Here is a 27,728-nt window from a genome sequence, read left to right as displayed (position 1 = left end):
GCTGTGGGCAGATTGCAAACCAGGGCTGTGCCCGTGTGCTTGAACATGGGCATGCAACAAAAAGTTGCTGTCATGGCTTCCAGTCCCTTGGCAGCCTGGGACTACTACAAGAGCAGCTGTGAAATACTGCATGAACAACAGCTAGAGTCTAGAGACATCTAAAGGACCCTACCACATGCTTTTTATTGTCATTTTCTGCAAGTAAAGGAACTATGTGAATAATCTCTGGAAGAGGCATGATTCCTCCTGTCCTGAAATAGGCTCCTAAAAATGTCTTTCTGCTGTGACAACAAAGGAATCTTTGGTTAACTAGCTCATATATTTGACTTGTAAACCTCTGGGTCAAGTTGGGATGTCCTGTGATGTGGTCCTGAGCATAGTATATAGAAGGGGATGCAGCACACCCCTCCCACCCAGCTGTACCTCCAAGTGCTTCAGCACCAGGACTTACTGCCTCGCCTGAGCCCATTATTCCTCCTGAGACACCAGGGTCACTAGCTCAGATACAGCATCTCGTTGGTGTGCCTGTACTGCTTCCCGGCTCTGCATGGCTGTGCCGTGGGGATGCAGCAGCGTGCCTGGAGCTGGGAGCCACCATGGCCCATCCCTTCCCTTCCCCAGCACTCTAGGTCTGAAGGTAGGAGGAAGGCGAGGAGTGGTTTAAGGTCAGCTGCAATTTTCAGGGGAACAATTTGTGTTTCAGGGTGTGTTCATAATTATGATGATGTACGAGTAACAGGCACTGTCTCTTTTGCACACAGCATCCATTCAGAGCTGAAGTTAAGGTAAAGGCAGAAGGCCAGGAGCTCATCTTGGAATTGGAGAAAAATGGGTAAGTGTGCTTATGCCCTGCATTGTGGTCTCACTAAAATAATGAATAAGTATTACAGTGAAGTCAACAGGAAAACCTCCACTGACTTCAACAGGGTTTTGATAAAGACAGGATGAGGAAGTCCTTCTCTGGATTTAAAGGTTATTCCAGGTCTGAGTCCCCACTGTTAATCAGCCAATCAGTGCTAACTGTAACAAAGCTTTGTCAGCAAAAAGCAGATGGTGACCTGATTCTCAGTGTGTAAACTTATTTTTGCATCATAATTCTTACTACATTAACTAGAAAATGTTGCTGATATGAAGTGTGCTATTTACCAAATGGTTCAATGCTTTTTTGTCAGTGTGACTCTAATGAGGATTTCATTTGCTGTGATCCGAAGAGGTCCTGCTCTATTTCTTAGGAGAAATGATCTGACAGCTTCAATTCCATTAGTGCCCTTCATCTTAAAGTAGACTGGAAAAAATGCTTTTGCATTAACTGAAATGCAACCTCCTCTCAGGCATGATACAGCAATGCTGTGTGCTATCATAGGGCATGATGTGTATTGAATTCAGCTGAAGCTGAAGGAGATTAATTAACGTAGGTAGAAGGATGCAGTCTGGAGGTTGCCTCAGAGGCTCTCTGCCCTGTGGGTACATTAGTTTCCAGTGATGGATCAGCAGCTGGAAATTTAGCTGCAAGAAGCTTGTCTTTGCTAAGCAGTCCACTTGCACTGCTAGTGTCTTATTTATTTTTAAATGGATCTGAAGATTTATCTATGGAAACAATCATATGTTTGTCTACTAGAATCAATAGGAATAATAACCTTGGAATAATAGCCCTGGTTATATTTTAAATGTATTTTATGGGCATCCCAACCACGGAGCTTGGGGGCTCAGCTTTCCTCCTGAAAAAGTGAAGTGTCAGAAGATCTTATTAGTTCTGATGGCAGTGTATAAACCTAAATTATATCCAGGGCGTTTTGGAGGAAAACCAGATTTTTCTTGGCACTGTCTGCAGTAAAGACTGGAATCTGATGGCTCATGAAAGGCGAGAACATCCTATGAGGTGTTTTCTGTAATAGGCCACATAAGCTACTAGGAGTTTCGGTGTTGCAAAAGCTGGACATGTTTCCCAGGCAGTCATGCACCTGTGTAGAACTAAACAGAAACAGCTATAAATTCTGTGTGTTTTGGCATCCCTCAGATGGGAAAATAATGAAGTGGTAGAAGAGACCAGGCACCATACGCACTGCTTGCTTAGTCCCGTCTAATGCAGGAAAAATAGCTGTTGCTGATGACAGTGGTCAGCAATGCCAGTCTCTGAACTGAACCTGGAAGCAATATAACTGCTAATGCTGCTGGGGGTCTCCTTCCTGGTGGAAGGACCACCAGGTCTTGCATATTCTGCAGTCACTATGCAAAGGTGAATTTATTTCCATAGAAGCTGGCCAGAGCAAGGATCCTTGCTGAATTAATCCGTTTGTGCTCCCAGCATGATGATGTAACCTCCAGGTGCCATGCAGGAGTGGTGTTGTGTTATTTCCAGTGCAGACAAACTCACTGCTAGTGTTCGTAAACAATATTATAATAATAGAAGGTTTCTATTGTGTTTGTTTCCTGAAATGCGTTTTCATTCACTGAGATGTACACACACAGGCTTAAGCGTGTGCACACGCTTCCACAGCGGGATGAATCGCCTTACTAGGACTGATGAAATACAGCAAGTTGTTTGGAGTTTTTTATTTTTGTTTTCTGTGGAAAATGCAAGTGATTCATAGGTAGCATCACTTTGCACGGGAGTCTTGCCAGGCCTCAAGTCCTTGTTCAAGAAAGGTGATGATAGCATCCCAAAATGCAAGTCTGAATTTGATTAGATGAGAGGCTCTGGAGAGCCATCTCTTTCCAGAGACCTGTGAAGGTGCAGAAGTAATTTAGAGACACTCAAATTTAAAAGAGAAATGATGAAGCAAACAAAAACATGAAATCCCTGGGGGCCCTGTGGATGCTGTAATTATCAGCTTCCATAGAGCACTTCTAAATGAAGGCAAACTGCTTCTCCCTGTCGAAGTGCACAGCAAGGCAGAGTCCAGCCTGGCTCCTCAGGTTGCCAGCCTGGGGTTGCTCCCCAGCACCCAAGAGCTCACTGCTGCTACTGCTCATCTTACAGGGGAGCCTGAGGTTCTAGCTGAGGTTTGGGATACTGAGTAGTTACGGTATCAGGGACTTCTCTGAAGGGTTTGCTGGGCACCCAGACAGTGGGAGAGAAGGTGAAATCCCACAAGTGGGAAGTGTGCCTTCAAAGCTGTCTGAAACCTGGCTGCTCCTGGTTTCGAGTTCACATGAAAGTGGGTGTAACAGAACTGCAACTTTAAGGAAGGTACGTGGGGTTTTTAAAATTAAATAAGCCCCAGAGTTCTGGGTCATCTAATTGATCCAGTTTAGAGAAGCCTCTGGAAATCAGCTGTGCTGCTGAGGTTGGTGCTCTGTTCCCCTTCTCTCCCTGGGCTCAGCACAGGGGTGCAAATGCACCTGCCTTGCTCCAATTTTACTCTCATATCCACATTCCAGACTCCCACCACACAACAAAGCATGAAATGTTTGGCATTATTCAGGTCTGGTTGGGATATGATTTACCCAATGGTCCCCAAAGCTAGAAAGGAGATACAGCAAGCTAATGAAACTGTTGTAAGTGATGTTCTCGGTGGATTAGGCAGCCTTGTTACACATTCACCACTCTCCTTACAGAGAGAGAAAGCTGATGGGAATATGAGCTTGCTATGAAAGAGGGTGAGGGGAAAAAAGTCATACTCTGTATGGCTTTGGTAGGGATCCACTAGCTTTGAAACATGCTGTTTTCAATATGCAGAAGAAACGTGCACACAAAGCCTGTGATTTCATATCCCATGCAAAAAGGACATTGTGTTCATCCACAGAGGTGAAACACAGAAATGATTGCAAATCTTTCTTCAAAACTGTCCACAACTCTGTATTTTGTAATAAGCTCAGCACATATCTGAGTTTGGGCTTCATATATATATGAAAACAATTATTGCATTAGCAGTTAACATAATATTGCATTATTTCCTGTACAGGAGTTTGATAAGAAGTCGGAACCACACTGTAGTTCCAAGCAGAGTTCACAACACTATTTAACATTATTTCTGAGTAACGATAAAAGTATATCCCCCAAACAACTTAGGCTTGTTTTAAATAACTCAAAATCATGTCCTGCAGCTGCAGGATTGAAAAGCTCAAAGCTGCACAAACAATAAATATATGGAGAGATGCCTGCAAAGCAGCTTTAAATTTGGCTGGGGCTTAGGAATGGAAGAATCAGGGTTGCAAACCTTGGATGAAAAGTGACTTTTTAAAAAGGCATTTGCATTTGTTAATAAAAAGCAGCTTTGAGCCAAGCAGGGAGGGGATGCTGGGATGCTCTGAATGTGTGTGGCAGCACTGCCTGGTGTGAGCCTTTTCTTTCTAGTGAAGAGGAAAGCTCATATTTGCACAGCAGAAACCTGCACGGAATTTGTCTTCTCACCTGAGTGCAGGAAAAATATCAACAAGACTTTCTTCTCTCTTCACCTCTTCCTCTTTGTGTGTCTCATGGGAAGAGCAGACTTGGGAAGGTTCATTCAGTTGCAAGGGGCAGTGGAGGCTTCTCCAGGAGAAGTCACCTTCTCCAGGGGACGTCCCTGCCTGCGGGTGAATCCCATGGGCAGTGTTGGGCAGAGCTGCGTGTTTTGGCTGCGTGTTTCAGCTGTGTATTTTTGGCTGCCACCCACCTGCAGCAGCCACAATGACGTGGGACACTTGGTGGCAGAGCCCCAGTGGAGATGGGCAGCAGTTGGGCGAGGACACTGCAAAGAAAGCCTAGAGCCCATCTGATCTGACCTTGGGAGCAATCCAAATAATTATTTTTAGGCAACTGGATCTGATAGGGAGCCGTGTCATTTCCAGTCTCTTCTGGCCCCACCTGGGTAGGCAACAAGCACTCCAGCCCCACTCAGTGCTCTCAGCAGTGCAATAAAGTATCTGTATGCCATTTGTATCTCACCGTTTCCTGCTTTTTCTCATTTCCAGGGCCTCTTCTACCAACTGAGTGAGGAAGAGGGGCGGTTGTTGCCCACCTCTGAGCAGGAAGGATATATGAGATTATTCCACTGATGGGCTATACATCATCAGTGTCTAATGGGCTTCCTGCATGGGGAGGGCATAAAGGTTATGTAAAGGAGGGAAACTGAGTTTATCCTGCTCTACTGTCTCTTGGAGTCATCAGAAAAACAAGGCTGGGACCTGGAAAGCTATAGCCACTTTTCAGTCTCCTGACTCCCTTGGGATATTCAGTGATTTCTCTGTATGGGGCAGGGAGGAAGGGATGAGGAAATGGAGACCTTTAAATCTTCTGCTCTGTGACTCACCATCAACCAGTTTCCCATTTGTTTTATTTCCTTTTTCCTCTCCAGTCAACTTTTATAGTTCCCATTAGTAATCCAAGGGGTTATGTGACAAATTTTGCTTGGGTCCTGTAGCATGATTTACACAGTGAATGTCACAGATGATGCAGATGGCAAAAGGGGATGGAGAGTCCTTTGCCTGTGATATTTTCCCAGGTGTTACAAATAGCAAGTTTAGTTCTACCTCAATAGGTGGGAAGCTACTTTTTCTTTCCAAATGGCTGCTGTTCACACAATAAACAATATCAGCAAAGGCTCTTGAGGAAGGGATCTCAAGAGCTCCAGTCTTTGTTTGGATGAAACTCACCAAGAAAAAAAAAAAAATAAAAAATCTGGATTTCAGTGATTTTATGAAGTGCCAGGTTTTGGCTGGAGGATTCTAGAGAGGTGAAATCTCTGATTTCCCACTAGTGGTTGATAGAGAAAGCAGGCCTGCCTGCTCTTGCTCTCATGAGTCATGTATTGGTGGTGGTCAAGACTGGGTCACCTTAAGTTCTGATAATAAATTCTGACTTTAGGGAACATTTAAGTGACTGGGAGCTAAGGGGTCAAATTCCCCTTCTTAGCCTACTTGGATGCTGTTGGGAGGCAATGGAGGGGGGACCTCAAATTGTAGATGGGAATCTGACATCTAAACTGTATTGGGAGAGTCAATTCCCTCCACCCCAGATGCTGGCAGCCTGACTGGACAGATTTATTGTGATTTGAGGAGAGGGACAGGGGAAGAGATGTAAGAGATTGCAGGCTTCAGTTTTCTTGGTCTCACAACTGAAGAATTAAGAATCAATGTTTCTCATGAGATCTTCATGGACCATTTAGCTTTTGGTTTTGGGGAGGAAATAAAAAACGTCTGTCTTTTAGCTACTCATGGGTGTTTTTAAATTGGCAGCTGTTCATGTAGACTAGCCCCTCTGTAAAATGAACCCAAACAAAGTTGCTCATGGGATCAAATTATAAAAAAATCCTTCTTTCTCTAATTAACAAGAGCACCAGCATGCCAACGGGGCCCTCCCAGTGCCCACGGGTGATCTCTGGCTGGTGGAGCTGAGTGTGTTCACAGTGGTTCCCTGGGACAGAGGGCTCTGAGTCCCTCTGAGACTTGTGCTAACAAGTGATGTTTCACAGGAGAGAGAAAAGTGCTCCCACTTAGCAGGAACATAGGAGCGAGGTTGTCCAGAGCAGCTGGGAAATGTGCACTCCCTCAAATGAACATGGTCATGTGAGAAAGGCCCCAGCTTTCATCCTACTATTTTGGGGAGCATTTTGGTGTGCTGTGCAGCCCCTCTCCCCTCAGCTGCTTCTCTGCTCCTCTGTGGTGGCTGGATGAGCTTGAGGCCACACTTTTGTGATGTCCCCAAGTGCTACAAGGGCAGCTGCCCACCAAGAAAGCTGAGTTTTGCCCCATCCCCTCAGCCTGCCTCTCCCACTGAATACCATTCACTCACGTGCGAAGTACGTGATCTCCCTGGCACGGCATCTCAATGTGGCAAAACAGAGCCACGCTGCCCTATAATGTCAGCTCTGCACGGCAGGGCCCTTCCAGGGAGCAGCACAGTGGCCTGGAAAGGAGGGTTTTGTTTCAAACAATGATATCATTGACAGGCTGGAGTGGGACCAAGATCACTCCACATCGGTCATCAGCAGAAACAGTCTCAAGCCATCTGTACATTATGGCACCGAGCCACTCTCCCTTCGTTTGGCTTCCTCGCTTGTATTTAACCCGGCTCCCAAGGCTTTCTGGGGAGCACATCCTGCCAAGACAGGCTATTGAACCCTGAGCTGCATGCTAAGCTGGGTGTTGGGGAACAACTGATCTTGCCGAAAGCTGGTCACTGCTGGAAAGGTATGAGGTCTCCTCTAGAACATCCTGAGTGCTCATGTGTAGCTTATCCTGGCCTCAAACAGCCCCACGTGGCTGCAGCTGTGATCGAGGTTTAGCAAAGGAGAGTGCTCCCACCCAAAACCAGCTTTTCCTCTGACTTCATCAGTTCTTCATGCTGATAACTCCCCTAATGAGGGACTCCATGTTGCCTTTTAGGAAGATGATGTGTGCTGGCAATCTGTCAGCTGCCTGACTGGATCTCAGAAGCCTTTAAATTATGTTATTTTGCATTTTAACTTTTGCAGCTTCATCTCAAGCTGCTGGAGAGGTACTCACTGAGACATAATGGAACAGAGGAGAGAGGATCAAATTGTGCTGTTTTTTCCAGGCATTCCTTCTCTAGCAAGGAGGTGAGCTCTGTGCTCTTCTGCAAACGGTGGAGCAGGACTGTCAGTGCTTTGTGGGGCTGAGCTCCCCTGGAATCAGCCATTCAGCCTGGCAGTCATGCCATCCTGAAATGATGGCCGATAAAGTTTTAGGGTACAGGTGTCTCACTAGTCTCTCCTGTTTATCTAACAACTGGTACACATGGAGAAGAGGGACAAGACTGGCTGATAACTCCAATGCATTCTGAGATGGAAAAAAGGCTTCTTTTCTATTTATTTACAGTTTGGTGAAAAGCTTGATGCTAGCTGAGGAAGTGAGCTGGGCTGGGAATGAACTTTCACAGGCTCAAAGTGAGATAGCACCCCAAGGGTGTTGCAAGATGTCCTGTTGTTTTTCCTCTTTCCCCACTGCCCTCCCCACTGCACACCATGCAACACACTATGATAGCCCTTCTCAGTAGTGCTGCAAAAGCCCCAAGGCTCTCTGTGTTAAGGCAGGGAAGGGTCTTCAAAACAGGACTGTTTAAAGCTCAGGATAAGAAGCTGGACTTTTCACAGGGACCCTGCAATGTAGGATAGGAGTCAAATGGAGGAAAGAGACTTGAAAGTCATCACATGGCATTGCTCAGCCAGATGATGCATGCTTTCAGATCAGTAGCAGCCTAAGTATCCCTAAAATTTCAGGCAGACCTCTCAGCTCCTTAATCTACCCTGCAAGAGGCTAAGGACCTGAGTCTGCAGGTAGGAAGACATGTGCATGCACTGCATATTGTGCAGCATCATCCTGTGCCCTGAAACTTGGTGTGCTGGGCTCTGATGCTCCACGTGGCCCAGCTCAGCGCTGGGACTGGGTGGCAGCTCCATGGGGCTGGGCAGGAGTCAAAGCAGTGAGTTTTATGGTCAGTGCTGGAGGAGAGATAAAATAGCTATTCATAATGAATGCTTTCCAAGAATAAAGGAGCAGGAAGAAAACATAAGTGTGCTTGTTCGGGAATGAAATGAGTTGACTGTGCAAGCCTCAGATACTGGAAATCCATGGGCTGGTGTCTAATTCTGGCTTTAGTAGCACTGGGCAGATGCACACTGGTTTACTGTCTCCTCTCAAGATGACTGTTACACAGAACAGCTACCTGCCAGAGCACATTGCTTAAGGCAATTTCCTGTGAGTTAATGCAATCTGTTGATTAAACATTTGTTTCTTGCAGTCTCATGCTGAGCAAGCTGCTGCAGTTAGGGAGATGAAGGGAGTTTTCTTCTGTGGGATGGTGCTTCTGTTTATCTTCAGTTTACAGACCAGAGATAGCTGAACACAGCAATCTCACCTTCTGATCACTGACAGAATCTAGTGATGAGAATTAACACATCAGAAAGAAGCAAAAGGAGCTTTTCTGGGCCACAGTGAACTTTGAAACTGTAGATAAAAGCTGTTGTATTCATGATATCAGATACTATCAAAAACAACACCAGCACACAGTTTTGTCTGACACAAAGCCATCACTACTTTTTCAGGTGTCTGAGCCTTTGTATGCCAGATGGGAGAAGCACTTTCAAACACTTTGATAAAAGGCTGCGTTTCCTGTTGCTCTGGCCTAATTTAATTAGATAGCACAAGCACCAAATCCCTTATTTAAAGAGAGGCTTTCAAGGTAGGTTAGACCTGACTGCCACATATCAAAAACCAAGACAGATGGAAAAATCTTTGGGTTTACTTCTAATACAGTTTTCTTCATCCAGCCTAAAGAAATCAATCAAAGAAAAGAAGAAAGCTTTTTCTTTCTTGCAGGTCATAGTTCAAAAATCTCGTGCATGAAATGCATTAAACAGGGATGCAGGACTGAACTGCAGCTGCAGCGCTGGTGGCATCTCACTGCCCGGGATGCATGTGCCACCCTTGTGGGATGGCCAGTGTGGCATTTTGGTGGCTGGACAGCACCAGGGGGTTGCTGCAGAAGTGTGTTTCACAGATGGGGCATGTTCTGTGATCCTTCTCTAAATTTTTGGAAGGGAGGCTATTGTTTTTAAAATACAGTTTAGACCTACATTTTACTGCTGCTGAGATGGACACAGGATATGACCTTTTTGGTTTGGCTCAGATTTTGACTTACTGTACTTTTTTACATCACTGTTTAGCAAATGCAGATGTTTAAAAAGAAGGGGAAGGCTGTTTCCTCTGGACCCAAATCAAAACGCTTACTATTCAGTGCACAGGAGTGCCTTTTATAGACTTTTGGTCTGATCCAGGGCTGAAGACAGGGAGAATATTGTCTGTGTGAGGATGACACAAACAAATTCAAATTGGGGAATCAGCATTTTCCTAGGACAAAGATGGAAATCAGCTTCTGGGCAGAAGTTGAAATGTAGATGCAGATTGGTTTATAATTGTTCTCAGACTGGGCACTGGAGAGAGCCTGGATTTGAGCCAAGAACTCACTCCAGTGCCCAGATGTGTCCTGAACTGGCCTGTGGTGTGCTTGGTACACTGGCATTTGGGGCATGACTTTGCAGCAGTAAAGGAAACTCTGCTGAGAGACTTGCACCCATTAAGGGAGGATGATGATGTTGAGTTTCCAGGGTTTTTTTAAGTTCTCATGTAAAAATTCAGTTGATCAATTGTAGCAATTGGAAGTGGATCTTGGCACTCAGTGACAGTCTCTCTTTTATTATTTTAGAATCGTAGAAGGGTTTGGGTTGGAAGGGACCTTGAAGTACACTTAGTTCCAACCCCCCCGCAATGGGCAGGGCCATCTTCCACTAGACCCCATCCAACCTGGCTTTGAACCCTTCCAGGGAGGGGGCAGCCACAGCTGCTCTGGGCAACCTGTGACAGTATCTCACCACCCTCGCAGTAAAGAATTTCTTCCTTTTATCTATTCTAAATCTACCTTCTTTCAGTTTAAAACTGTTACTCCTCGCCCGATCACTACACCCCCTGATCAAGAGTCCCTCCCCACCTTCCCCATAGCCCCCTTTAAGCACTGGGAGGCCGCTGTAAGTTCTCCCCGGAGCCTTCTCTTCTCCAGGTTGAACCCCCCCAGCTCTCTCAGCCTGGTCTCCCAGGGGAGCTGCTCCAGCCCCCCCAGCATCTTCGTGGCCTCCTCTGGCCCCGCTCGAGCAGCTCCGTGTCCTTCTGCTGTTGGGGGCCCCCGAGCTGGACCCAGCACTGCAGGGGGGTCTCCCCAGAGCGGAGCAGAGGGGTAAAATCTCCTCCCTTGACCTGCTGCCCACAGTTCTCTTGATGCAGCCCAGGACACAGTTGGCTTTCTGGGCTGCAAGTGCACACTGCTGGCTCAGAGCCAGTTTTCCATCCACTAATGCCCCCCAAGTCCTTCTCTGCAGGGCTGCTGTCCATCCACTCATCACTCAGCCTGTATTTGTGCTTGGGATTGCCTCAACCCATGGGCTGAAGCTTGTACTTGGCCTTGTTGAACTCCATGAGGTTTGCACAGACCCAGTTCCCAAGCCATGTCCAGGTCCCTCTGGGTGGCATTGCTTCCCTCCAGCGTGTCACTGCACTACACAGCTCGGTGTTGTTGGCAAACTTGCTGAGGGTGCACTCAGTCCCACTGTCCATGTCTCTAACAAAGATGTTAAACAGCTCTGGTCCCAACACTGACCCCTGAGGAACGCCACTCATCACAGCTCTCCACTTGGACATTGAGCCTTTGACTGCAACTCTTCAAGTATGACCATCCAGCCATTTCTTTATCCACTGAGTGGTCCATCCATCAAATCCATGTTTCTCCAACTGAGAGACAAGGATCAAGTGCTTTGCACAAGCTCAGGTAGATGACATCAGTTGTTCTTCTGTAACCCTGCCCTTTCTGGGCACAGAAGTGAGATTGACTGGCCTGTAGTTCCCCAGGTTTTCTTCTTTGCCCTTTTTAAAAATGGGGGTTATGATTCCCCTTTTTTAGTCAGCAGGAACTTTGCTGGACTGCTGCTACTTCTCAAATATGATGGTTAGTAGCTTACCCATTTCATCTGCCAGTTCCCTCAGTACCCACAGATGCATCTTATCAGGTCCAATGGACTTGTGCATCTTTGAGTTCCTTACATGGTCTCAAACCTGATCTTCTACAGTGAGAGGTTTTTTATTCTCCCAGTCCCTGCCTTTGCCTTATGTGTCTTGGGCAGTGTGGCTGGAGCCCTTGCTAGTGAAGACTGAAGCAAAAAAGTCATTGAGTACCTCAGCCTTCATATCCCAAGTAGCCAGGTCTCCCATTTCTTTCTGGAAAGGGCCCACATTTTCCCTAACTTTCCTTTTATCAGTGACAGACCTATAGAAGCTTTTCTTCATGTCCCTGGCCAGATTTAATGCTATCAGGGCTTTGGCATTCCTAACCTGATCACTGGTTGCTTGGACAGTAGGCTCCCTGTCCTTGCCTCCACCCTCTGTAGGCTTCCTTTTTGTGTTTGAGCTTGTCCAGGATCTCCTTGTTCACCCATGCAGCCTCCTGACGTTCTCACCTGACTTCCTCTTTGTCAGGATGCATTGCTCCTGGACCTGGAGGAGGTGATCCTTGGATCTTAACCAGCTTTCTTGGGCCCTCTTCCCTCCAAGGCTTTATCCCATGCTACTCTGCCAAGCAGATCCCTCAAGAGGCCAAAGTCTGCTCTCCTGAAGTCCAGGGTAGTGATCTTGGTGCGCCCTCCTTGGTGTCCTAAGGATCTTGAACTCCACCAATTCATGGTCACTGCAGCCAAGGCTGCCCTTGAGCTTCACACTCCCCACCAACCCCTCCTTGTTGATCAGAACAAGGTCCAGCATGGCACCTCTCCTCATTGGCTCCTCTATCACTTGAAGAAGGAAGTTATCATCAGTGCATTCCAGGAACCTCCTGGATTGCTTATGCCTCACAGTGTTGTCCTTTCAACAGATACCAGAGTGGTTGAAGTCCTCCATGAGGACCAGGGCTTGTGAACGTGAGGCTGCTTCTATCTGTCTATAGAGGGCCTCATCCGCTCAGTCTTCCTGGTCGGGTGGCCTGTAGCAGACCCCCACTATAACATCTCCTGCCCCTGCCATCCCTTTAATCCTGAAACTCTCAGTCAGCTCCTCCTCCATCTCCAAGCAGAGCTCCAGGCACTCCAGCTGGTCACTGACATAGAGAGTGACCCCTCCTCCATGTCTCCCCTGCCTGTCCTTCTGGGAGAGCCTATATCCTTCCATTCCAACACTCCAGACACAGGAGCCATCCCACCGTGATGCCGCTTAAGAAGTTGACATGCTGCAACCTGTCAGAACTGTGTGTGCTCCATGAGAAGAAGTGCTCAGCTCCTGCCAGGGCAGCAGCAGATAGATGGATGTGACAAGGTCAACTCTACTTCTGCCTTCTGATGCTCTGCCACCACAGCATGCTTTGCACAGGGTCCTTCAGGGGCTCCGGTTGCTCCTGTGCCACCAGGAAGCCATTAGCCACTGCCTCCCTGGGCACAGCGTGTTAACAAGTGCCTCGCAGGAGGAAAGTGCTCATCCAGAGCAGAGTCCAGAGATATGGTGTAGCTCTCAGCTGGTGTCCCCCAAATACCTGTCTCCTGCTTGCCCTCTCTGTGCATTGCAATTGGTTTTGCACTGCAGGTAGCCAACAGTGACCACCCCAAGTCCACAACGGCGGTTCACAGCAACAGGAATACTTACACTGACTTCAGAAAGAGCTGCACCTAGCCAATTTTCTAACACATCTAGGAAACAGAAATCCAGGTCTAAAAAAAGGTCTTCTTGTAATTTTTTTTCTTTCTTTCTTTTTTTTTTTTTCCTTTTCTTTCCCTCTATCTGCAGAAACCTCTTTGCACCAGGCTACACTGAGACTCATTACAGCCAGACTGGACAAGCCCAGACCACCTCTCTGACCCACACGGTGAGTGCAGAGTGCTTTCCTTCCCGTGGTGTGCAGGGGAGGCCAGGCAGGGATCCTGGAGAAGTGTGTGAGCCTCTTTCTCCAGAGCCTTTCTTTGAGGCCACGGGTCTGCTTTAGGCTGAAGAAGTGGGCAGTCCGACTTTCTGACCTGGAAGGTTCCAACAAGAGAGCATCTCCATCCCTCAGCAATGGTGAAAACATACTGCTGTTTTGCCCGAGCTCTGATATGAGAGCTCAGGTCAGCCCCCAGCATCATTCTGCTCTCTCTGGGTGCTGGGGAATTGTTTATTCCTCCTGCTGCTCATCCTCTTGCTTTTAGTTTTGCTACCAGGTATGCCACGCTAAGGACGTTCTTAGCCTTTGGGAAACCCAGCCTGTGTAAACTGGCTCCTGTTCAGTAAAAATCCCATAAACTACTGATCTCACATAGGCCTTGGCTGATTCCCCACTGCAGCGGCACAAAGATGTGCATTGGTTGAAATGCAAAAATAAGAGATAAAAACCCCATGAGATCATATTTATTAATGCTGCCCTGGAGCAAGGGAAAGGGATGTGGTCAATATGTTGGCGTTTCTGCCCCAAAGCCTCCTTGTCCCTACCAGAGGCTGTCTTTGTCTTACCAGGAAATCCCAGTCAGGGACTTTCCCACTTCCCATGGCATCACCCTCTCTGGGGCTGAAGGCACGTCCTTGGGGGCCTGACCCAGGGCCATCTGCCATCCATAGGCAGCTCCTGTTGCAGCCAGAAAGCTTTGGATCAGCCTTAATGCTGGAGCCATCTGAGTTGCTTCCTTGGGGATTCAAAGCTCTTAATTTTTACTGGCAACAAGGAGCCATTTGATGTATTCGCACAGGCCATGCATAGTAGCTGAAAGGCCAGATTTCAGTGCAGATTCACAGAGATTTAGTTACAAGAGTCAACTGCCAAATGCAGTGGAAAGAGGGCAATTACTGGAGTATCGGCTGTGCTTGCATGGGACTCAGCGATGCCTAAATATAGCATGTGTCCACCCTGAAACTACATTGCCAACCCTGCTCCCCTCTGCCTTCCAGGACCACTGCTTTTACCACGGGGTGGTGAGGGGCCGGGAGCACTCCAGCGTCATGCTCAGCACGTGCCAGGGGCTGCGGTAAGTGCCTGGCGATGCCGGGGCTGCGGGAACGCCTCTGCTCAGCTCCTCGGCGTGCTGCCACGTGAGCTCTGCTCCCCAGCAGCCTGGCTGCCGTGTTGCTTTCTGGGCAGATAGACCTGTTCTCAAATGCCACCCAGCCAGGGGTCCTGGGCGTAAAAGGGAGAATGTTGGGGGAAATGCAGAAATTTGGGTATCGTTAGTTCCGTGGCCTCTTAGCCAGCTCCTAGACTTCCTCCTTTGTGCTGGCAACATGGGCTTGTGCAATAAGTGAGCTTAATGCAAGAAAATCCAGTGGAGCAAAAGACCCTCTTGTTAGTGACTCAGGGCTGCATCCCTCACAGGGACAGGACTTGCCATGTCCCAGCCCAGAACTCCACAGTGATGCAGAAACCAGTTCCTACTCCCAGTCTCTCACAACTGGCAAGTTTTTATGTGCGTTTTGGGGCAAAGTCTTCAAGTCTGAGCTTCTTCCTGGGTTGTCAGCCTCACTTTCTGCTTTCTCCCTGGGTGGTGTTGGGGTTGTGTGTGTTATGCATTTGAAACATTCACTTTAGTAGTAATGGAGTCTTTGGCAGGAAAAGACTGTCTGTATCCTCAGCAGGAGTAAATGAAATGGCTTGTTGTGACCAAGGAGCTGCATTCATTTGCACCAGTTTAGAGTTTGTTTCCAAAGCACCACATGGGCTTTATTGATATTAGTGGTCATCTGCTCTCAAGCACTGATTGGAAGCTGTGCTGATGGGACCAGCTCCAGCCAGGAAACAGCCTGTGCCAAAGCAAACCTGAGACATCTTAAGTGAATATAGCACAGGCCAAAGAGCCCAGTGAGATAAACAGAACAGTGCAGCCACCTGTGGCTTGCAATAAATAATCCAAAATTGAAAGGAGTCACAAGTGTGACTTGCTTCTCTCAGCCTGTGTTTTCCTAGGTTCTGCCTTCCAGCTGCAGAGGAGGTAGATCTGTCTCAGTGTGCACACACAGTAGGGTTCCTGCACCCCTGAGCTGTCAGCGTGTGCTGGCAACTCCTTGACATTATTTTCTAATTGCTGGGAAGGCATGGGAGCTGAGCACACATGACTGTTCTCACGCTGAGCCTTCACAGGGAGGTGTGCTGCCTGTTGAGCCACAATTCTTCTAGTGGGCATCAAACACAGGTTTCCAGCTCTCCTGGCTGTAATGTGCTGATTGAGAAAACCAAAACCACATAGCTACATGCAAGACCCAGAGAGATCTGTGGGTTTTGTTCTGTTGACAAACAAAGTCTTCAAATTTTTAGGTCAGTTCTGTGAAAGACAAATTTCTTCAACTGATTGAAATGCTTCCACCAACCCTAGAGAAAAATCTGTGCTTTAAAAAAATCAGGACTTCTCTGGTTAGGGTTGTTGCAGCACATGCTCTAATAGCCCCTTAATTGAATGTCTGAGACCCACTGAATAGATTTTAATATATGCAACTCAGGAATCCCCCCTCTGAACTCAAAATATTCCCATCCTTTTTGTTAATGAACGGAATGGCCTGGTAAGGATAAGTGCCTTGCCAGGGTCAGACAGGAATTCAGCAGCAGAAGAATTTGTCTCTGGTTGCTGTGATAGTAATTATCTTCCCCTCTTATTGCTTCTCATTTCAACAGAGGACTTATCGTACTGAGCAGCAATTCCAGCTATATCTTAGAGCCGGTTCCCAACAGCCCAAACCAGCACTTGATCTACAGGTTGGACAACCTGAGGTTGCAGAGAGGAGCCTGTGGCTACCAGGGCACTGGGAATGCAGCTGAAGACTGGCTCAGGGACTTCACAACTGGGATGAAACCACCCCGCCAGAGGGTGAGCAGGGCTCAAACCGGGTCCATGCATGATGCTCCAAATTTCCTGCCTGCTCCTGGCCTGGGAAGCCTGCTGTCCTCCCGGAGCATAGCTCTGAAAGTGAAATGAAGGAGAATATTTAAGAGGGTTTGTAGCAAGCTGGTTGCAAAATAACGACTGCAGCAGGGAAATAAATGAGTGTTTGGGACCACTGTGTGGTATGAGAAATCTGGGCTGTAGCTGTTGCTGCACAGATTTGTGCATCTGATACACAGACAAGCGGGTGGGCTGAGGACAGGCACTTGCTGTAGCTTGCTGTAGATAAACTGACGTGCGATACTTGGTTGCGATAAGTCAAACAATCTGGAGGTCCCTGTGTGTGGTGGGGTGAATGGCCAGTGAAAAACAAACTGGGAAAAATCACCTGTACTTATGTTTTGTGAAGAGTTTTTGGGGGGATACTGGGGAAATAACCTGTGTTGCTGCTGCCACAGGTAAAACGGGAGACTCTGCAGGCTACGAAGTACGTGGAGCTTCTGCTCGTGGCTGATTATGCAGAGGTAAGAAATGGGATCATGTTTATACCAACTGAGCACTGGGCCCAGAGGGAGCATCCCACCTGTAGCATCTCCTGGGGTGGGAGGGCAGCTGGAGTTCAGCAGGTTTCTTCTTGCCATCCCAGCAGTCCTATCCACACCAGCAGACAGGGAAGCTGTGCCTTCTTCACTTTTGTCCTAGCAGCCACGACCCCTCTGCCACCACCATCAGCCATCGTTGGCCAGGGGAGAGATGCAAGTTGTGATTTGGATGAAGGATTAAGGTTGGAGGTCAGTTCTGGCTTCCCAGGGTACCAGTGGTCGGCCCTAGTTATTGATGGGAGAGACTGCCTTCAGCCTAGGGTGAATTTGTTTTTCCAGGAATGACATGCTTCTAACTCTGCAGTACACTTAATATCTAGAGAAGATAACCATGATTATCATCTGCTCTGAGCTGGTAGCAGATATATAAATAGATATTTTTGAGCCTCCAGATCATAGAATAGGGCTGGAAGAGACTCAGCAAAGTCAACAATCCCTCCCCCATCCCCAACTTGGACAGCATGCCAGATGTACTTACTGACAGTGCAAACCGTGCAGTGTTTTGCTGATCATTTAATCTCCAACACAGACGGGAGTCAGGTTGGTCCTATTCATAATTTAAAACTTGAAACTCCAAAAGGGAAAGATCTGGGCTATAATTTATTCTGAACAAAACTAAAGAGGCAGAACCTATTTTGGTTTCTCTATTAGGCAGCAGGATACCAGGGAAGCTATGAGAATACACATTATACCCAGGAACTGCCATATGTTGTTCACCACTTCATTATCCAAGCTGGCGTAAACACCCTTGCAGTGTTGTCGTTAACTACCTTTACTGTCTTTCTCGCTAGAAGAAAAGTCCCAGGTTTTGTTATCTGTTAAACAGCAATCTAAACACTTTGCAACTTTAATTCCTTGAATCAAACAGTTTGCTAAAATTAACTTGTCCATTGCCAGGTGGTTTAAATAGGCAAATTCGTTGGATAAGTGAGATGCATCCCCCATTCATTGGATGAGCAAGATGTGATAAGCAGTATGGCAGCCTTGCCCTCAGACATGAAGTTATGTTATCATGTATTTTACCTGGCAAATTTGTCAGTTCTCTGTCAGCCCCAGGCTCTGGGGCTCCGATACGTTTAAGTTGCTCCATTGAGTCACTACCACCACTTGAGTAACATCCCTGCCATGGGATGCCAGGGATGAATTCTGAATATACATGTACATGGTCAGATGTACAGTGAAAGGCTTATGGGCTTCACCCAATAGTTACCTTCTTATTCATAATGTGACTTGTTTTAACATGCTTCAGCTCTTTCTAGTTGCCTTTGTGCTTTCTGACATCCATTTTGTTCAGTTTCAGAAGCATCACTTCAACATCGAAGCAACAAGACTTAAATTAGTGGAGGCTGCTAATTATGTAGATAAGGTGAGATCAGGTGTGCGTGAACTGAGGAAAACATGAATTGTGAGAATTAATTATGACAGAGGAAGATTGCCTTCTCAGGGGAGAGAATAATGTTTCAACAGTTCTCCACAGTGACTTGGAGAGTGTAGAACATCTGGCAAACAATTCTGTTGTTGGACATCAGGGATGGGGTGGGGGAATCTCCATTTCTTACCTTGGAGCCATCATGAACATCTCTGTGTTCTAATGCATCTCTGTATTAACTGTGTTACCTAAATACTGCTTTTTGTCAACGGACTAAGGTATTCACTCCAGATTGTAGAAATCTTGGCAAGTAGATTTGGAAGGAACCTTCAGAGGCCAGCCTTGCACATGGTATCCAGTGCTGCTGAAGTAAATGTCACAGCTTTTCAGATCTTCTTCCTTCATACTCCCCTTCTCCCCTTAAACTCCTTCCACCACTTCTTTCGCCCTGCTGCCCATGAAGACTTGTCCTGTTTCTACTTCACGTGAGCAGCAGATTATTTCCTTCCTCTTTCCAGGAATTCTGACATACCTAAAGATAAACATGATCTCAATCTCTAGTCTTCATTTCTCTAGATTATCTCTTTGTCATTCATCTAAAAATGAAAGTTCAGTGTCTCCAGTTCAATCAAGTTTGGGTTTGTGGGTGCTGCACATTTCTCTCTACACAGCTGCAGAGCTAAGTTGCAATGTGTTTCCAGAGAGAGCATCTTCTCTGAACATGTGTATCTGTAGTAGCATTTAGCAGGGTTTCTATTCAAGATTTAAAACACAGTAAAATAAATTAGTGGTGCTTATTTTGTCATCTCTTTTCCTTCCTGTATCTTAGTTTTACAGATCCCTGAATATCCGTATTGCCTTGGTGGGGCTGGAGATCTGGAATAATTGGAACAAATGTGATGTAAGTGAGAATCCCTACTCCACCCTGAAGTCCTTTCTGGCCTGGAGTAGCAAGGAGCGAGTGCACAGAAAACATGATAATGCCCAACTAATCACGTAAGTTAATTTCTCCTGAAATAACCTGTTTCTGACAAGTGGGTTGGGTGGGTGGGAAATCAGTGTGTAACATTATATAATTCTAAGACTCAGAGTGGCAGATTTATGTAGCAGACACTCAGCCAGCATTAAGCTCTGGCACCTAGAGGACAACCATGTTAGGAAAAGTGAAGATCCCAGGCTATGCAGCATATACACATGCATCAAAGTGCATCAGCTTTATTGTGTGTGCGTATCACAAGCAGCTGCATGTGATCTGTCACAGCTACATGTACAATTTCAAGAAAATCCGAACCTTAAGCAAGACCTGTAAAGGGGATCTAAGCCTTTTGTGAAAGGCATTCATTCCTAACTCAACCTGATGAGACACAGTGGGGACAGTGCTGGGAGCTAGCTGATGGTCTGTGACTCATCCTACTGATCTCATTAGGGCCAGTAGTTATGGCCAGCAATGCAGATGTCATTGGAAGAAAAATTTACAGCAACTCTTAGACCTCCTTACCTCTCCCATGGTAATTCATCCACCAGTAAATAGTGGTGAGTTGGAGGAGAAAACTAGGACTGAAATGTGGAGATGCAATATATTTTTACTTGTTTTGGTTGGTTGGGTTTTCCCTTTAACATTATTGTATTTCACTTTAACCTAGTCATGTCCTGAGCACAATTTCCAAAGCTCCCATTTCAGAGATGCTGGCAGGGACAGTGCAGAACTCCAGCTCATCAGGCAGGAGCCGAGCATGGTTGCACCTCAAAGGTGTTATCTAGTACTCTGTCAAGTCTCTGAATCCCAAGCCAGCAAATAGCAGGCTTACGGTAAATTAAGTATTCAAAACAGTACATAATTAAGGATCCAGAAATAGGCTTTTCTGTGCTTGTTGCAAAGCTTAGGGAAGCAGTTTTTGGCACCAGACCATTATAAAAAATAGGATTGGATGGTTGACCTGTGAAACAAAGTAGTAGTCCAAGAAAAATAGATCTTAAGCCTCTATAGCTCTGCTATAATATCCTGTACTTGAAGATACTACTAAAGAAAATGTATTCACCTCACACTATGTATATATATAAAGCTGTGGACTGCAGGATGCATTTCTCTGCCTTGCCTTCTCAGGTGCCTCGGTGTCATTTCATGGTCTTTCTCGGTTGATTTTAGGGGTGTGCCCTTCCAAGGTACCACAGTAGGCTTGGCTCCCGTGATGGCCATGTGCTCTGATTTCCAGTCAGGAGGAGTGAACATGGTAAGCAATTGCTAATACCTAGTATGATGTTTCTTGCCAGCAGTGAATACATAGAATAGACGCCTCCTAAAACCCAGCGAGAAAATACATCCCTGTGAAGGTGTCTAGTTTACCTGCTTATAGGCAGGAAGATGTCTTCTTCAGTAGATGTTTTCTACATGTAGTAATGAGAAATGCCTGTTACCCCACTGACTCAGAGGTGCACAAGACAGGCACAGATAAAATGCTGATGTGCCTCTTTGGCCTTGAACAGGATCACTCTGATAATGCCATTGGTGTTGCTGCTACCATTGCCCATGAGATGGGCCACAATTTTGGCATGAATCACGATTCAGCTGGCTGCTGTACTACCCCTGCAGAAGATGGAGGCTGCATCATGGCTTCTGCGACTGGGTGAGTTCATCTTACAGGGTCTCATGGAGAAATGTAAAGGGCTTCGTTACAAGAGCCTTGGTGGAGTGAGAGTTAGAAATGCAGACTGAAGGTGGGTCTGTTTCTGCCTGTTGGAGCCAGTGTGTTTATAGACAAAATACTGCTGAGCAAACCCTGGCTTGTGTATCAGTGGTGATTTGCTAAATTCCCAATGAACTTATTCCTGCCTGAGATTGGCTTTAGGTAATGGAAGGACTCGCAGCATTTAGAAGTGGACCTCTAAACTGTAGCAAAAAAGGAAAAATTTCCTGTTTTCTGTCCTAAGAGACAGTCTCAGGACCTTTTTAACCCTTTGACTCTGAGTTTGTGCTTCCCACTGTGTCCTACCAAATGATCCATCACCCTAAAGCAAGTCCAGTGCATACACACGCACATCCTTCTGCAAAACCTGGACTGCCTTTTGCCAGCAAGTACAGAGAAACAAGGGGTGACCAGAACATGTGTGACCTTAGCATGTAGAGATTTACATGGGTTTCATTTCTGCGTTGGACACAAGATATATAGATAGATAGTTGATTTGGTTTCTAAAGCATCTCATGCAAAAGCTATTGTGCCTTATAATGTGGTAGTGAGAGGAAGAAGGATTGCCTCAGGAAATAACTTATTTTTATTAAAATACACAGCAATAGGTCTATATTTCTAAGTCAGAAGACATGGAGAGAGATTGACTGCATGCTGTCTTAAGAATACTGCTTGGTTTCAGTGAACCACAGAAAGCCTGTGTTTAAAAGGGAAAAAATATCTGGCTTTGAGAGAAAGGGGAAGAGAGAGTGACTCTGGAAACCCGCAGGAATTCCAGAGCTCATTTTGGATGAGGAACCACAGGAGCTTCTATATTTCAGTCACGTAAAAATGTCAGATGAACCCATTCACTTAAAGCCACGTTCCCTGTTTCCTTAAGCCTTCCTCCTTGAGGTTTATCAGGTTTTAAAAAAATTTTCTCCATAGATATCTTCTTTTATGTGCATGATTTCCTCCAAATAAAGAAAAACATTTAGTTGGGAAGTGCAAAAGTAGTGTCATGCAAGTAAAACACGCAACGTGAATGCACACATACATGGTCATATATAGAATACATAGGTTCTGATATTGTAGCGACAGAATTAACAATTCATGTAACAGAATATATTAATATCCTTTGCAATGAGGCAGTAGATAGGAAAAAGGGAATATTATTTTTAGCATCTAGATTCACAAGCAGTTATTCACAGTCCAAGAGCTGGATTCTCAGGGTTGTTCAAGCAATTAGGAATAAGCCACAGCTTCAGTATTGAGCAGGTAAGGACAGCCATACTTGTCAGCTATCAAAGTCAAACCTAACTCAACATATTTTGTTTCAATAAAGTTTATTTTTAAGGCCATTATATTACTAGACAGTCTTGCAGTGTAGTCTCATCTTATTTTCATATGTAATCCAGATGGATCTGATTTTGAACAGGCACACAAAATCATGATCTGCTTTAGCACAATTTCATAGAATTCAGAGAGAGACCTGTGTCCTTTGGCACTTGTCAGGATTTGTGTGTGCTCATTTCTGGTTCTCTAAACCGTTGCCCAGATCTGTCATAATGTTTTTCTACACTGTCCATATTCAGGCACCCATTCCCCAAGGTGTTCAACCAGTGCAATAGAAAAGAACTGGAGAAGTATCTGCATTCTGGTGGAGGGATGTGTCTCTCCAATATGCCGGATACCAAAAAAATGTATGGTGGGAAGAAATGTGGAAATGGCTACTTGGAAGAGGGGGAGGAGTGTGACTGTGGAGAGGTGGAGGTAACAATTGTTCAGATCCAACCATTTGGGGTTTAGTGGGATGCAGTGATTTTATTATGTGTTTTGCAAATACAGCTATGTGATATGTAAGCAGATTTTGTTTGTGAAGGAGTTATGCATACCTTCCTTGTATGTAAATGTATATACAATGCAAATGAAGGTTGTAAACTATCATGTCTAACGAAATTCACAGTGTGTAGTACAATGCATCTCAGAACTCAGGGATGGTGTAATCCATGGCTGAACAGAGCCGATGAAAACTTTATTTGAAAAAGAAGAGAAAAAGTGATCTTTGATGTTTCAGTTTCACATACAGAAGTTCACTGTATGTATGGCTCTATTCCTGATAAGGATGGGGCTTCTCTTAGCACAGCATATCACTTTTCCAAATCCATATTTTGACTAGTAAGACAAAAGGGAGCTGGAGCCAGCAGCCCAGACCAACCAGATGTAATGAGCACAACGTATAGTATCCAGTCAGTCCAACAGAGGACAAAATTATACAGTACTGTAATTCAGCACATGCTGGGTATCTTGAACATATTGTGGAAGGAAGGTTGTTATTCTTCATGAAATTCATCATGTACGAGAACGGATTAACATCAGCCTCACACTTTGATGCTCTGGCACATTCTTGTCTTGAACATCTGCCTTGTAAACTCTGCTGCATCTCACTGTTTTCCAGGAATGCAATAACCCCTGCTGCGACGCCAGCACCTGCTCCCTGAAGCTGGGCGCCGAATGTGCCCACGGCAGCTGCTGTCATCAGTGCAAGGTGGGATCTCTGGGTTTTCCTAAGAGAGAAGAGGGAATAATCGTGGGGGAAGTGTGCGGCTGAAAAATGGAGGGAAAAGGGGAGCAAACACAGCCAAACGTGATGTTCAGCTCCTCACCTGCAAGAGACATGGTCTGAGTTTTAGGTACAACAGCTGTGAGTGCAATCAAACTAGTGGGGTCTTGTCTTCGAGCTGACTAATTTGATTAACTGCTGTGATAACATAAGATGAACTGTGAATGCTGCTTCAAGGAAGTCACACTGCGCCTCTTAAACTCTTAGGGGTGGGATGAATCAGAATAAATATTTCTCTCCTTTGGCTCTAGAAGAAATCTAGACAGAGCTCTTAGAGCAAACTGTTCCTCCAAGAATTAGGTTGGATGCTACCTGCTATCTTTGTTCTGAACCCTCTTTTCTGGAATGCAGTTGAATTCCTTTAGCCCAGGTGCTTGCTGAAGAAATGCTAGCAAAGAGATCCGTATGTGTGTGACTACTATAATTTTAAATCTCAGCTTTTCTTATAGAGGCTGGTTAACATGCGTTTCTGATTTGACAAAGCTCAAGCTTTGACAAAATTAAACTCAAAAATGAACATAGGCAAACATTTCTCATAAGCTCATTTTTGTGTTTGCACATTGACTGTGTACTCTTACTGACCTATCCTGAGCATGTGGAAAATAATTTTCCAGGAATCCACCGGGACTCACTCCTTTCACAAGAGACTTGGAAAAACCTCCTAGATGTAACTGTGTGTGTCCCTCTGTTCTCCATGTCCGTGGTGGATAGGACAAGGATGAACTGGGTAAACTTGTAAGCAAGGGAGACATAAGTTACGCATTAGGAAAATGTCTCTAACAGAAATGACAGGCAAACATTGAAACAAACTTCCCAAACAGGGAGGGTTTTGAGAATAGATTATACAAACATCTGTCAGAAATGGTTTAAGTAAATCAGATCCTACCCTAGGGGAGAGGAAGATGGATTGGTGTGCCCTTGAGATGTGGCAGCCTTCTTTTCTGTGCATGATTTCATTACTACATAGGGAAAGGACCCAGTCTTTAATTTGATTCTACATAGCTCATCCACTTAATGAAGTTACAGGGTCATTTGGATCACTTCTGACCTTGAAAAACCTAAGACAAGGGAGATGCAGAGACACATGCAAGATTTTTTTCTTATTTGAAGTGAGACACTGTGCAGACATGAAACCACAAAGGAGCTAAGCAATAAATTTTTTTTTTTTTTTCCCCTTTGTATCTTTTTAGCTGATGTCTCCAGGATCTCTCTGCAGGGAAAGCTCGGGACTCTGTGACCTCCCAGAATACTGCACTGGCGAGTCACCGTTTTGCCCCCCCAACTCTTATCAAATCGATGGGGCTTCCTGTGATGGAGGGAAGGCCTATTGCTACAGTGGCATGTGTCTCACATACAAAGACCAGTGCTTGCAGCTGTGGGGGCCTGGTAAGGACACTACCTGCAGTGAAATACGTTGTCCTTTGAACAAGCAATATTATGTGTCATCCTACTATTATTCACCCTGTGTAAGGCAGTAGTACCTTCCATACCTGTTGTCAGTAGTAAAGTCTGAGAAGCCTTTTCTCCTGCCTTGCTCACTTGGAGCATGCTCAAGCCATCCTAGGAAAAGAACAATGAGTGATTGGCATGGGGTGAGATGGGCTACCAGGCTCCACAGGAATCAGCCACATCAGTCTCTTCCATGCAGGAGCAAGGCCAGCACCAGACGCCTGCTTCGAGAAGGTTAATGCCGCTGGAGACATCTATGGGAACTGTGGGAAGGACATCTATGGCAACTACAGGAAGTGTGAGATGAGGTAGAAAGCAGAGTGGCAGCCAAGAGTTGCTCGTTGGAGGAGATGTTTTCATATATTAAAAAATTATGGGCCAGTAGATAAAACTGATCCATGCTTTGGCTTCACTCCCTCCCTTTGTCTCCTGGGAAAGCAGCTGCATCCTTTTCGGACCTAGAGCCCTTACAACTGCAGCTTTAAGTTTACCATTTTCCCTGCCTTTTGCATTTTAAATCATCTAGTTGATATTTTTCCAAAGCAACACAAGAAGTGATTTTTAAATCCATAAGTTAAATGTAGGTTTTTAACTGAGACAAAAAATTCTTAGTCTTATCTGTGATTTTGTTGAGGCTGGCCTACCCATGGGGACAGTGAAATGGTACCATCAGTACCCATCAGATCCTGTTGCTTGGGCTAGCTCTTGGGAGGTGCTTGCTCTTTTGCCATTGAACAGTGACTCTACACTTCTGCTTTAATTTACATGTAGAGCTGATGCCTGCAAAACATTCAGCAAGCCAGAGATAATCACTTTAGCCTTTCCTTTGAAATCAGAGATGCTAAATGTGGGAAAATCCAGTGCCAGAGCTCTGCTTCCAAACCCCTGCAGTCCAATGCAGTGGCCATAGACACAACTATCCGCACTCCGAGGACGCAGCTGAGGTGCCGAGGGACCCATGTGTACAGATCTGAGAGTGAAGAAAAGGAGATGCTGGATCCTGGCTTGGTGCTGACAGGAACAAAATGTGGGAGCCATCATGTAGGTACAGTCCTGCCTGTAATGGCTTGGGGGAGGTTCAGGGTATCACTTTTCCATCTGGAAAGTGCTTTGTGATTATCAGGCCATTCATTTATGTCTAATATCTTTCTAGGGGATTTTATGTTTGTTAGAAAAATAACATCTGAGAGCCTTCTGAGAAGCAATGGAAGAATGTACGCAAAAGGCCATACCTTAAATCTTTGCCAGATGAAGTCCAGGGCCAGTGTTAAGTTTGGGATTCACTAGTTCATTGAGGTTGTCTTGCTTAGAGGTGAGACACACAATTAGAACTCAACACACCTGAGAGATCCTTCAGAGACTTGCCTCATGGTCATGGCCAAGTTATCAACTCCTGAGCTCCCACTCCTCTCTCTGATGTGTGTTAGCTGGGATTTAGGGTAGTGATTAAATGTTTGCTTGGGAACCAGGTTAACTTCATGGCCTGTTGTTCTACCCAGGGTATCACTTGTATTGCCAAGGTGTCTGGGACCCTGCAAGTCACAAAATAACACAAGGCAGTGATATGGTATATAACCCAAAGAGCTAACAGAGTTTTTGGATCCTTTCTCTGCAGGTTTGCTTTGAGGGACGCTGCCAGAACACATCCATCATCTTCGAGTCTGAAAGCTGTAGCAAGAAATGCCATGGGCATGGAGTAGGTGTCTTCCTTTTCATCTCCATTTCATACTGAAGCAGGATGGGCTGCTATTCGTCTGTGGACAGTTGTTCAGCTCAGTTCTGATACCATATTTAGGTTCACCCTGTACTCCTGCTTCTTGATTATTTTCACATTCCTTTTACGTTTGGTGCATTTTCTGCTCTGTGAGTGTCACTTTGATATAGGATTTCAGGATGTCCACAGGAGGGGTATGAATTGTAATGAATGGACAACAAGAAGGGGTAATGTTATAAAAAAGATCATCTGGGCCCAGTTTAGATAGAATTAAAAAAAAATCAAACTTAATGAGGGAAAAACATAGTAAAAAGTCATGCTTAGAACAGTTTATCCCAAACTGTGCTCTGCTGTGCCCCCAGGAGATGGAAAGAAAAGGCTGGTGAGAATTTTTTATACCTTTTGCTGATGTTTCTGGCACAAAACATCAACATCTCTCCATCCCCATGGTCCAGTTAGGCAATGGAGAGGAGTAATTTGACACAGCAGCATGCAGCAGTGTGTGCCTCCCTGAGCAGCCTGGGAGGCCTCATGATGTACCTGACAAGGAGAGGGACTGACCCCACTCTTTCATTCCCAGTCTGCTTCATTTCTTAGGATCCCTGAATCAGGAGGAAGTGTTTGTCAGCTATTTCACAGAATCAAATTAAACACTACAGTTAGCACAAGACACCCCTAATTGGAGGGATCAGCCCCCACTCTAGGAGCTGCCTAGATTAGAAAACAAATAGCAGTGGGCCAAACAATAAACCTAAAGAATAAGAAATCTTCACTGGATGGAAGGAAAGACTTGTGTGCTTCATTTTAGAGATAAGAACAAGAGAAAGGCATTTCTAAATGTTGCTTTTCTCCTGAATCCAGGTTAGTTGTACTTTAGCTGAAGAACCTTTGTCTTTTGGAGAAAGGGACAATTTCTGAGGAAAAAAAGGCACTTTCACTCCCTGAAAGGAAGATGTTTCTAGGCACTTAACTTCTATTGGCATAAATAGGGAGTTTCTTCT

At 45.6% G+C, this 27,728-nt stretch overlaps 1 protein-coding gene across 1 annotated transcript in view; it reads left to right on the top strand.

The window, feature by feature from the left end:
* The window catches only part of ADAM19 (ADAM metallopeptidase domain 19), a 38,564-nt gene that overhangs the window by 2,464 nt on the left and 8,372 nt on the right, over nt 1–27,728 (top strand). The window contains exons 3-17 of the mRNA XM_033006198.2: nt 762–832; nt 13,258–13,336; nt 14,389–14,465; nt 16,100–16,292; nt 16,766–16,831; nt 18,204–18,275; nt 19,108–19,274; nt 20,425–20,509; nt 20,763–20,902; nt 22,537–22,714; nt 23,400–23,489; nt 24,755–24,950; nt 25,213–25,321; nt 25,850–26,054; nt 26,629–26,709. Coding sequence (XP_032862089.2) covers nt 762–832; nt 13,258–13,336; nt 14,389–14,465; nt 16,100–16,292; nt 16,766–16,831; nt 18,204–18,275; nt 19,108–19,274; nt 20,425–20,509; nt 20,763–20,902; nt 22,537–22,714; nt 23,400–23,489; nt 24,755–24,950; nt 25,213–25,321; nt 25,850–26,054; nt 26,629–26,709 — 1,809 coding nt within the window. The remainder of the gene's footprint in view (nt 1–761; nt 833–13,257; nt 13,337–14,388; nt 14,466–16,099; nt 16,293–16,765; nt 16,832–18,203; nt 18,276–19,107; nt 19,275–20,424; nt 20,510–20,762; nt 20,903–22,536; nt 22,715–23,399; nt 23,490–24,754; nt 24,951–25,212; nt 25,322–25,849; nt 26,055–26,628; nt 26,710–27,728) is intronic.

Source organism: Tyto alba, unplaced genomic scaffold (genome assembly GCF_018691265.1).
Source record: "Tyto alba isolate M040663 unplaced genomic scaffold, T.alba_DEE_v4.0 Super-Scaffold_17, whole genome shotgun sequence".
In the NCBI taxonomy this organism is placed as follows: domain Eukaryota; kingdom Metazoa; phylum Chordata; class Aves; order Strigiformes; family Tytonidae; genus Tyto; species Tyto alba.
This window is presented reverse-complemented; position numbering and strand designations above follow the sequence as displayed.